The sequence below is a fragment of the Felis catus genome, chromosome D4, assembly GCF_018350175.1.
Source record: "Felis catus isolate Fca126 chromosome D4, F.catus_Fca126_mat1.0, whole genome shotgun sequence".
NCBI lineage: Eukaryota > Metazoa > Chordata > Mammalia > Carnivora > Felidae > Felis > Felis catus.
The window spans coordinates 41,008,700-41,021,367 of NC_058380.1; the positions used below are offsets into that span (position 1 = coordinate 41,008,700).

The following is a 12,668-nucleotide window of genomic DNA, read 5'->3' on the forward strand; positions in this document are numbered from 1 at the left end:
TCTTGGACTCAAAATTCACTACTAGTTGCTTTAGAAGAAAAAGCTTATAAAATATGAATAAAATGTAATACAGAGGTCTAACAGTCCCCCAAATAGAATTTATTTAGCGGGGAGAAAAACTTATACACACTTGCTTATGTTATTTATTTTATTATACATAGTGTAAGAGCAATCTTCTATTATATGAATGAAAAAATTATACTTTTTGTACAATATAAGAATCACATTATTTGCTCTTATCCAATTACGGGATTATTTCAGCTCCTTTTGTTTCAAAAGTTTTGTTTTTTTTTAGGTGGATTGAAAATTTTAGTAACTCAGCTCATTTTAAAATATGTTGCTTATATATCCATCTATCGTGTGTCTTAAGATTGAAATTTAGGTCAAATTACAACTTGAATTTAACTTTACAGAGCAAATAAGTGTGCCATCTTTAAAAATTGCATTCTAAATTTTAAGCACAATAGATCAAAGTACATCTTATTTGAATATATACTCTGGAAAATAAATCTCAATTATTTTTCTCCCAAACTTTCTTAAAATAGTCACTGTTCTCAATATAAAATGTGAAGTTTAGCTTTCTTATTTTAAAGAAAGATGAAAAGTTGTTTATTTTAAAATTTTAATGACTTTGCTTTCAAATTATGGAAATTCTTCTTTGGGGACAGCTTTATTTGAATTGTCTGTGACATTATATTTATTTCTTAAGGCTATGATTAAAAGTTTCATGGATGTCTACCAGCTTGCAAGCACTAGAATTGCTACATTAGAGAAGGAAATGACATCTCATCGAAGTCACATTGCAACGTTGAAATCAGAACTTCACACAGCTTGTTTACGGGAAAATGAAAGTTTACAATCAGTAAGTCCTGCGATGTTTTTTAAATTTTTTCTCTGTGTCTTGGGTCACATTACATTCATGTTTTTATGGCTCATAAGATCACTCACCAATGTATATAATTTAGCGCAAATGATCAATCAAGCAATGTAAAATTATTAGTGTGGAGAAAATTTTGAGGAAAGAAAGGCAATTAATTTTTCCATTGTATCATGTATAAAGATATGCATACTGTTATCAATGCTAAAACACGACATCAAGATTCCTTTGTGTTTGGCAGGGCAGCTGACAGTTGGATTTGGCAGTATGCATAGTTAAAGCTTGCAACTGTCTGAAGATTCAGTGTGTCCCATTAAGACAGAATATTATTAATTATGCGTATAACCAAAATGGTAATTAGAACATGTGATGATTCTCTGTAGAAAACTAGACTTATCCATAATACATGCCTAGCTAAAGATGCATGTTGTGATTCAGCTACATGATTAAAATTCAGTTTCAGCAGCCATTTTATGTCTTCAAATTTTAGCCCAGGATGAAATTTGGGCTCATTTAAGACTAAACAAAATGTTCTACATTTGAAATATGTGTTTGGGGAGTATCAAACAGTGAATAAGGGAATAAAATAAGCACTTAAACTTTTTTCTCCAAAGTCAGATGTATCAACAGTGAGATTCAGAAGATTACCAATCATTGGAATGTCTTTTTTCCTCTTTCCGTTTGATTGTAATGGATCAGGGTGACTTGTAGGGAAAAAAATGGTATCATTTTGCCATTTAGCGATTGACCCTTTTCAATGGTGTATTCAACAGAAAAAGAGTTAGCATGAAAGCAAATAGCTGCGTGGCTGTGGGTTAGTTCTTCAGCTCCGTCAGATCTTAGCTCAGGTGCTCGCGTCCCATGAAATGACCATAGTATTGAAAATTGCAGCTACCAGCCTTCCCCTAGCCCCAACCTCTGTCTCATTCTCGCCCCATATTGCCTACGTACCTTTCATCTTCCTTGTTTTATTTCACTGTAGCACTTATTATTGATTGACATAAACCTCATTTTATTTATTTGCTTATTGTCTGTTCCTTACCCTCATAGAATATAAGTTCCATAGAGACAAGCGATTTGGGGCATTTCTTCACTGCTATTTCCTCTTCGCTCTAGAGGCAAGAACAGTTTGGCCCATAGTAGGTGTTTAACTGATGCTCATTGAGTGAAAATACTGGCACTTCATCCAACAAATGAACAAACCAATTATTTGGGACCTGAGATGTTGAGTTTAGTTTGTATTTATTTATTTTTAAAGTTTACTTATTTATTTATTTATTTATTTATTTATTTATTTATTTAGAGAGAAAACACAAGCAGGGGAGGGGCAGAGAGAGAGGGAGGAGAGAGAATCCCAAATAGGCTTGGCTCTGACAGTGTGGAGCCCAACGTGGGGCTCGAACCTACAAACTGTGAGATCATGACCTGAGCCGAAACCAAGAGTCAGGTGCTTCACCAACTGAGCCATCCAGGTGCCCCAAGTTCAGTTTTTCAAAATGACTTTGTTAATTTCTTAATGAGGGGGTAGTAAATTTGATCTCCACCAAGAGAAATTAAAGAGGAAACTTATTTAAAAAATTGAGTATTTTAAATTTATTTTAGCCTTTCTCTGAAACCTATTCACATTTCTTCCTGTGAGCTCTCTGGTCCCATTGGTTAGTATTTCATTATACTGTTTAGTTATGTCAGCTTTGTTGGGTCATACAATTATTTATTGTTTGTTACTGCTATCCATGTAAAAGTAATTACTTTTATTTTAAGAAAGGCCAAACTTGATAAGGTAGGATTGTTTCCCCATGGATTCAAAAAAATTTTTTTATCAATTATTGTTCTACTAATGCGTTAATGAAAGTGTGCCTCACTACCATCATAAAACTCAACTCCTCCGCCTTTTCACCTTCTGAACACATCTGTAAGGAGATGCTCACCATCTTATTTGTAAGAGGTGGTTCACCCTAGCAACGATTCTCAAAAGGGGACATGTGTAATGTGAAAAATCTCCCAGGCTGTGACAATGTGTCTTTCTAGGAGAACGCTGCCCGATCCTGTATCTCTATAGGATCTTTACTCTCAGGTCTCTTTCCTTATTTGAAAATGACTATTTTTGAAACAGTAATAAATTGGCATAATAATTTTATTTTTTTAATATATTTGTGTATGCTTTTTCACACTTGAACTCCTTAAGAACTCTCTGAGGAGAAGAGCCTCAGTCTCTGTATTTCATAGATGACAGGTGGTACAGTTTGGTAGATAGGAGCATGGGTTTTGGAATTATATCCGTTAGGAATACAATCAAGTGTAAATAACAGAAAACCTGACCAACATGACTTAAGAAAATCCAGGTTCTTTGTGTTCTTTTCTCCCACACATAGCAAGAAGTCTAGAAGTAGGTGTCTGTTGTCCTGTGGCTGATAGTGGTCCAACTTCTCTGTGATTTCTCTGCTGTTCCCTTATTGTCGTAAGACAGCAGCCAGATCTCGGATTTACGATCACACCCAAGTCAGAAGGATGGGGTGGCTCAAAAATATCTGTTTGACAAAGGCCTTGGAAGGCTTTTCCCTTAAAAACAATTTAAATATTTGTATTTCATATAAATTTATTTAAATACTGGTAAATTTTAATAGAAATTTAATAGATAATAGTTCATTAAATATCTAAAAATATATTCAAGTATTTATATTTTTTAAAAAGAATAGGTTTTCCAAGGAAGCTCTGAACATATTTCCACTTATATCCCATTGTCTGGAAATGGGTCGTGTGGACACTCTTAGCTATGAGTCGAGGGACAAGGGAATTAGGAATCAATAATGTGTGCCATAGAAGTCAATAAATGTGGATTTAATTTCAATTTTGTCAATTGCAAATTGTGTGGCTAAGTAGAGAAGCAAAATTTTCAGCAAATTGTGTGGCTAAGTTGAGAAATACCAGTGTGGCTGGAATAAAGAGAGCAAAGGAAAGAGTGGCTTGAGTGAGATAAGAATGGTGGTCTAGAGAGAAGGACAGAGGTCAGACTCTGTTGCCCTTGTTTTAAGAGTAAAGGGAAAGTCATTGGAAACTTTAAAGAAGGAGTGACATTCTCAGTTTGGTTTTTTAAAAAGATGATTTTGGCTGTAACATGAAGAAACAATTGGATGTGAAGAACAAGAGAAAGGGGTATGCGAGATAATTCCTGGATTCTTCCCTTTTGGAAATGGATCAATGACCTTATTTACTGAGAGAAACAATGGAATAGGAGAGAATATTGTGAGTTCAATTTTGAGTATATTGAGTTTGAGGTATGTTTGAGACATCCAACTGGAAATACCAAAAAAAGGTGGCTTGATAGGGAATTCGAGCAAAATGCCAACCTAGAGATGCACATTTTAGGTCATTGTCATATAGATAGGACTTGAAGCTGTTAGCAAGAATGAGACTATGTTGGGAAAGTTTTAGAGTAAGAGGAAAAAAAGGCCTAAGACTAAAGCTTGAAAAACTCCAACATACAGGGGCGCCTGGGTGGCACAGTCGGTTAAGCGTCCGACTCCAGCCAGGTCACGATCTCCCGGTCCGGGAGTTCGAGCCCCGCGTCAGGCTCTGGGCTGATGGCTCAGAGCCTGGAGCCTGTTTCCGATTCTGTGTCTCCCTCTCTCTCTGCCCCTCCCCAGTTCATGCTCTGTCTCTCTCTGTCCCCAAAATAAATAAACGTTGAAAAAAAAAATTAAAAAAAAAAAAAAACTCCAACATACAATGCTTGAGAAGAAGAAGAAGATAAGGTTGGAAAGGAGGCTGTGAAGGAATAGGCAAAGAGATCAAATGAAAACCAAAAAATGTGATGCCATGAGAATAGAGTGTTTTAACAAGGGTGACATATCAATAGTGTCACATGTTGCCCAAGATCAAGTAAAGTGAGGACTGAAAATGGCCTTTGGATTTAATGCATGGAGGCCCTTGGGATCCTTAGCAAAGGCTCTTTCAGTAAGAGATGGAAAGTTAAGTGGGAGTTGACGAAAAAAGAAAAGAAAAGAAAACAAAACAAACCACTGAATTTAAAAACTATCTCAAGGATTTAGCTGTTGAGTGGGAGACATAGGAATGGAATATTCAGAGAGCATTCAGGGAGTTTTGCCTTAATATGGGAGTGAATTAATCATGTTTCAATATCTTCTTGAATGAATATAGACTTTGGTTTTGACCACATTCACCATACTGTTCATTTTTATAATTTCAGTTTTCAACTTTTCACACTCTAGATATTTTTTGACTAGTGTTTGCATGATATATTTTTTCCATTCTTTTAACCTGTGTTTATATTTGTAGTGGGTTTCTTATAAAAAAATATAGTTTGGTTTGGTTTTGTCTATCGATTTGACAATCTCTGTCTTTTAATTGGATGATTAGACCACATACATTTAATATAATTACAGGTATTTGGGGGTTTTGTTTACCACTTTACTTGTTTTATGGAGACAGATGCGATAAGACATGATCTCTGCTCTTATGTGTTCCTCTTCTAACAAGGGAAACAAACAGAGAAGCAAATCACAAAAATAGGCATGTGTAAAGTCTTTGGAGCACAGATGAAAGTGGTGTCCATTCTTCCTAACGTTGCCATTAAAAGATGAGATGCTTGTAGGAGCTTTTGAAGAATGTGTAGCAATTTGACACCTTGTTAAGGGGCAGAGCAATAAAAATTTATATTTTATTTTGATTTGAGGAATAGGCCTTATGGATAATACAAATGTTTAATGAATTAAATTGTATAATAAGTTGTTTGTTTGTTTGTTTTTTTTGTATAATAGAAAATGTGTTGTTGCTTTAGCTCCATTCCCCTTCTCAAGTAAAGGCAGCCACCCCACCCGAACAGCCTGTACCCATTGGAACCCAAGACTGCTTGCAACTGTCACTCCAAACCCCGCCTTCATATATTTCCAGTCCATTCTTGCACCATCCAATCCTCGCCTTTTACTCTATAATCTGATTTGATTCTGCCTCTGACCATTTTGCTATTGATGTTCTTATTTGGTCTTTCTAATAACTTGTTATTTAGGCCATTCTCAAAACCCATTACCGGGTTCTCAGATGAACTGGATGTCTTGACCTTTGACACCCACCCAACCTACCATCGCCTCCTACCCACAGGCCCTCATCTAAGGCTTTAGAGTCAAGCAGGCCCGAATGTGCAGTGTTATTTTTTATCCATACAATGTATTTATTTATCCATATAATAAATTGTTTATTATCCATACAATACTCTAAGCATCAGTTTCTGTATTTGTAACGTGTAGATAAAGTTGCGTACATTGTAGGGTTGGTCTGAGGATTAAAGATACTGTCTGGCATATTAGCAGGTGCTTTAATAAATTTCTTTTCACCATAAATTTTATTTAATAAATAAAGAACATTTTCAGATAGTTACATATATTTCCCACAGCTAAGCTATACACATAGCTTTAAAAAATATATGTAACCATGAAGAAATCTTTTGATGCATAGGCAAAGACCTAAAACAACCCTTATAAGTCAGTGCTTTTAGCTCATACTAAGTACAATGTTAATGATAGTTGTCATTGTTATCACTTATTTAATGAACTGAGGGAAGTCAGTATATGTTCACTAACCATCTTTTCCAGCCATTTCACTAAGAATGAAAAATAAATATTCATTATGAATAAAAAACTTACTATATCCTGGTGTTGTAATGCATAGAAAGAGATTGATCATATTGTAGACATGAATAGTCATCTTTAAAAACTTTATCCCTGGAGCGCCTGGGTGGCTCAGTCGGTTAAGCGGCTGACTTCAGCTCAGGTCATGATCTCATGGTCCGTGAGTTCGAGCCCCGCGTTGGGCTCTGTGCTGACCGCTCAGAGCCTGGAGCCTGTTTCAGATTCTGTGTCTCCCTCTCTCTCTGCCCCTCCCGTGTTCATGCTGTCTCTGTCTCAAAAATAAATAAGTGTTAAAAAAAAATTTAAAAAGAAAAATAAATAAAAAAAAATAAAAACTTCATCCCTCTTAAGGCGCTATTGTCATTTTTCTGCTCCACAGATAGATAATAATAATAATGCTGGAGTGCATCGAAAAGTTCTCCTCAATTGTGCATTTGCCAGTACTTTAACATTTTCAGTGTGTTGGTCCTTGACCCATTAACTTAGGGCTGTTCTAGAGCTTTTATCTTGAGTAATAGTAACCAGAAAGGGCTTCAAGTGAAGAGCTTTTGAGCCACAGACAGCCCAGCAGAGAACGGTGTAACAGTCAGAACCAATTACTTGTGGGTGTTTGGAGGCCGGCAGACCCATGGCCGGGGAGAAATGCACGATATTGCAGTCTGTGAAACACAAAATGCCAAACCCGAATACTTTGCTGTGAGTTACAGTGCTGCAAGCTAGAGTATTGATTTGCCTCATTTCCCCTGTATGTTTAAGCAGTATGTTTTCAATTCTATAGTACTTTATTTATGAGAAAATAACAAATTACACATCAGGGGAGCCTTCCAGTTAGTATCTTCCCAGGGAAGAGATCTTTGCATATTGTTCAGATTATGTCAGATTTGATAGTTGTCAAGAAGTACCGTATTGTTAATAAAGATGAAAGATTTGGATATTTTGGTTCAGGTAAGATGAAAATAAAAAACAAGAATCCCCTTTCTCTTAAGTTTTCAAGTAATAGTTTGTCACATTTGTTTCTGTTACATTTTCTTGAGAGAGGAAGGAAGGATTATTTGTCAGTATTAGTGTCATGTGGATCGAGAAACAGACACTTTAAGTAACTTACTTGAGTTAAGTTGCTTTCATGAACTTTCAAGTACTTTATCACAGTTGACTCAAGATGTTTATTATTGAGATTTTTAACCATTCAAGACAAAAAAAATTTTTAAGTGAGCCATAAGCCATAACTTAATTTGTTGGGAAAGGCTATGCAGTGCAGTAAAGTACAGATTCTGAAGTCTCGCTGCCAGGTTTTTAATTAGAACCCAACAGATTAGAACCCAAGGCCTCTGATTTCTTGTCCGGTGCTTTTTCCTATGAGAATGAAGTGTGGCCCAAGACAAATCTCTACTGTTACGGCACTTCAGGTGTAGTGGAAAATACACTGTGAGACAAATAATTAAAAAAGAATGATGTTGAAGTCGAATCATAGAGGGCTATGAGAACGCAGAACCTGGGAACCTGATGCAGGCTTGGGATGACCCACTTGAGGAATTGAAACCTTAGTTGAAAAACATGAAGACTAAGTAGGCAGTTACCTCACATGTGTCAGAATGGCTACAATCAATGGTTACGATCAAAAACACAAGAAACAAGCGTTGGCAGAGATGTGGAGAAAAAGGAACCCTCATGCACTCTTGGTGGGAGTGCAAACTGGTGCAGCCACTGTGGAAAGAAAACAGTGGCTCAAAAAATTAGAAATAGAACTATGCTATGATCTAGTAATTAATTACACTACTGGACATTCACCCAAAGAGTACAAAAACACTAATTCAAAAAGATATGTACACCCCTATGTTTATTGCAGCATTATTTACAATAGCCAAGTTGTGGAAGCAGTCCAAGTGGATAGATGAATGGATAAAGAATATAGTTTGTGTGTACACACACAATGGAATATTACTCAGCCATAAAAAGAATGAGATCTTATCATTTGCAACAACATGGATGGATCTAGAGAAAGATAAATACCTTATGATTTCACTCATATGTGGAATTTAAGAAACAAACCAGCCAATCAAAGGCAAAAAAGGGACAAATAGAGACAGAATAGACTCCTAACTCTAGAGAACAAACTGATAGTCACCAGGGGGAGGTAAGTGAGGGGATGGGTGAAATAGGTGAAGGGGATTAAGAGTACACTTACGATGAGCACCGAGTGATGTATGGAAGTGTTGAATCCCTATATTGTAAACCTGAAACTAATGTAACACTGTATGTTAACTACACTGGAATTAAAATAAAAAAAACTTAAATTAAAAAATTAGTAGTTGACGGGAAAATATGGGGTACTCAAGGACTGGAAGGCTGTCTGTGTGACTGGAGCAGAGCAAATGAGATGGCGAGCTGGGAGGGATGAAACGGAGGAGGGGCCAGATCAGTGTGGTTATAAGTGAGGTTCTCAGCTGTCTGGGCTCTCTGAGGCGTCTCCGACAGCTGAACTGCAAACATCTACTCCCTCTGCTTTATGTATTTACTTTTCCCAACTCCGAATTTCATTTTTTTTTCTAGTTCTTAAAAGTCCCTGACATTTGATGCTGTAACAACACTCATTTTACCCTTTTGCTAAATACTGCTTAGTTAGATGCTCATTAAATTCTCCTGTATTTTTATCACGAGCTCCGCCTCCAGCCCCTGGAGACTAACAGAGCTAAATAAGGGAAACATAAAATATGAAAGGTAGGACAGCCCAGTCAGCATGCAGGCATTTTCCTTTGATCCTTGACACACATTTCCAAACTTTTAAAGGTTTCTCATATTCCAGAAGCTCAAGCTTTGTTTGGTATAGTGAATAGGGGCCTGAAGGGAATAATGCATATTCTGTTGGCCGCACACCTCCTTTCTAGTCTTTTAGTTTTTGTATCATGTACTTTAAGACGGCCACTTTCATGATGAATGATACCTGGATAGTGGCTATAGGGGCATGATATTCTAAATTTTATATGTATATTAATATATAAATATAATATGCTTAATTATATAAATATATAATTTATATGTCTAGAATAATATGTAAACATTTTATATTAGATATATTCGATTTTATATGTAAGTATAAATATACAAGATATATATAATAAGTATAACATATTTATATAGTTCTATTCTTCAGTAATGAAATACTGCAAGGGTGGAGCAAGGAGTGGCAAGAATGAATATTTCGGGGGCTCCTGGGTGGCTCAGTTGGTTAAGTGTCCGACTCTTGGTTTTGGCTCAGGTCATGATCTCATGGTTGGTGAGTTCGAGCCCCACATCGGGCTCTGCGCTGAGAGTGCAGAGCCTGCTTGGGATTCTCTCTCTCTCCCTCTTTATGCTCCTCCTTCACACATTCTATCAAAATAAATAAATAAACTTAAAAAAAATGAATGAACATTTCAAATTCTGGTCATTGTCATCAATCAGTAATAAAGTTGTAGAAAATATAAATGCTAATTTGACAATCTAATGCTCTAATTTTTTATACTGGTTGTTCAAAGAATAGCAGCATGTGACTATGCTTACGGGTATCTCTCTTACAATTTTATCTTTCTTACTAAGTTGGGTTCTTTGAAGGGCTTCAGTTGCCTGTTAGATTTTCAGGCATTTCTGCTTCAATTTTCTGCAAACACCACAAACTCACTGAGGTCCCAAACTTAACATTTCTTCAACTTTAGTACTCCCCATTTTCCCAAATTCTCCATTCCCTACATTCCTTATCCCTGGCATAACTATCCACCTTGCAGGCCAAGGCAGAAGCCTTAACCTTTGCCCCACTTTCCATCTACCACCAATATTTACTCATTTGCTAAGTCTCACTGTTTCTATCACCCCAGATCCCCTAGATCCATTCTCACCTTTCTACTGTTGTGATCACAATAACTTTTCCTTGAGTTATTTCAATGGTTTTCCAATGGGTTTCCCCAAATGTAGTTTCCCCCTTCCATCTTGTCTGCCACATTAGTGTGAGAGTTTTCTCTCTCTTTTTTTCTTTCCTTCCTTCCTTCCTTCCTTCCTTCCTTCCTTCCTTCTTCCTTCCTTTCTTTCTTTCTTTCTTTCTTTCTTTCTTTCTTTCTTTCTTTCTTTCTTTCTTTCTTTCTCTTTCTTCCTTTCAGTTTATTTATTTATTTTGAGAGAGAGAGAGAGTGCATGAATGAGTAGGGGAGGGGCAAAGACAACAGGAGAGAGAGAGAATCCCAAGCAGGCTCTGCACTATCAGCATGGAGCCCGATGCAGGGCTCGGACCCATGTGCCATAAGACCATGACTTGAGCCAAAACCAAGGGTCAGACGCTTAACCAACTGAGCCCCCTAGGTACCGCCAGAGTTACCTTTCTAACACACAAATATGAGCAGACCACATCTTGCCTCAAAACATATTTTGGCTCTGAACTTTTATGGTGAAGTAAAAATTCTTTATCATTGACATTCCAGGTATATTCTGACTCCATCTGGTTTTCAGTTCATCTCCCAGTTGGCAGGAGTAAAGGTTCCCTTTGTTATACTCATTTATCAGTGCATTTATCTGTCTAAATACTTTGACTTATATAATCAATTAGTTGTGTATATATTACCGTACTGTGAGTCTGTGAGGTCATGTCTTATTTATTTTTTAAAATTCATTATAATGATCTGACTTTAATAAATGTGGGTTGATTTGAATTGAAATTAATTGGAAGAATACTCCTTCAATGATATTTATTCAATACATACTTGTTATGGAACATATACTTTGCACAAACCATAATTCCCCCCAAATTTTTCCCACACAAAATTTTCTGAAATTCTCATCATACTATATTTCATATGCTTTTCTAGCCAACACTTCATGAGAAGGAATAGTATAATTTATATATTATTATATCTATGATAGTTTTAAGTAAATACTTTAATATAAATTGTACATTTCTTCTCCTATTCACAAACAAAAACAAACAAAAAACTCCAAATTGTAACAAACAAGAACATTCTTTTCAGCATGCCACTTAAATAATTTTAAACTTTGTCAGATTTTTTTGAGACCCCTTCTAGTATATATTTACCCACATAGACATAAATTGACCAAGTTTAGTGCCTTTTACTTACATGGTGGGTACTCAATAAATGATAGCAATGATATACCAATGATAGCAATGATATGTGCCTTGGTCTAGCAAAAAGTATGAGTGTGAGAGATTTATTTCAGAAGTAGAAAGCTTATTTTAAAAAATATATTTCCTTAAACCCTTACCTCATACCATGAATGAAAATTAACTCAAAATGGATCAAAGAGCTAAATAGAAAAGCTAAAGATTTTTAATAAAAGACGTAGAAATAAATTATGATTGTGGAGTTGGCAATAGATTTTTAGATATGATACCAAAAGCATAACTGACAAAAGAAAAAATAGACAAATAGGACTTAATCAAAATTAAAAACCTTTGTGCATTAAAAAACACCCCACAAAATGGGAGAAAATAGTTATAATCGTATATCTGGTTGGGATCTAGTGTATGGAACTCAACAACTCAACAAAAAAGGGCAAATGACCTAATTTTTAAAATGGGCAAAAGACTGGAATAGACACTTCCCCAAAGAAGATATGCAAATTACCAACAAATGCAGGCAAAGATACTCAACATCATTAGTCAGTAGGGAAATGCAAATCAAGACCACGAGATACCATTTCCACTGACAAAGAATACCATAAAAGACAAAAAAAAAAAAAAAAAAAAGGAAAATAAGGAAAGTTCATAACAGCCCTGTTCACAAAGGCCAAAAGATGGAAGCAGTGCATCAGTTGTTGAATGGGTAGACAAATATGGTATAACCAGACGACAGACTATTATTCAGCCATAAAAAGGAATGAAGTACTGATACATGTTACAACATGGACATACTTTGAAAACACTATCCTAAATAAAGAAGCCAGACACAAAAGGCCACATATTATATGATTCCATTTATACGAAATGTCCAGAATAAGCATGTTCTGTCTTCATAGAGACAGAGCGCAGATTGGTGGTTGACATGGAAAGGGGGTGGAAGGAATGGAGAATGTTTAAAGGGAATGGGGTTTCCTTTTGGGGTGATGGAAAAGTTCTGAAGTGGTGATGGCCACACAATACTGTGAAGATACTGATGCCGCTGAAT

General features: G+C 36.0%; 1 protein-coding gene across 12 annotated transcripts in view; it reads left to right on the top strand.

The window, feature by feature from the left end:
* CCDC171 (coiled-coil domain containing 171) overlaps positions 1–12,668 on the top strand; it is a 310,942-nt gene that overhangs the window by 266,146 nt on the left and 32,128 nt on the right. For all 12 annotated transcript variants that reach the window (XM_019815993.3, XM_045043841.1, XM_011288346.3 and 9 more), the window contains one exon: positions 710–862. In XM_019815993.3, coding sequence (XP_019671552.2) covers positions 710–862 — 153 coding nt within the window. The remainder of the gene's footprint in view (positions 1–709; positions 863–12,668) is intronic.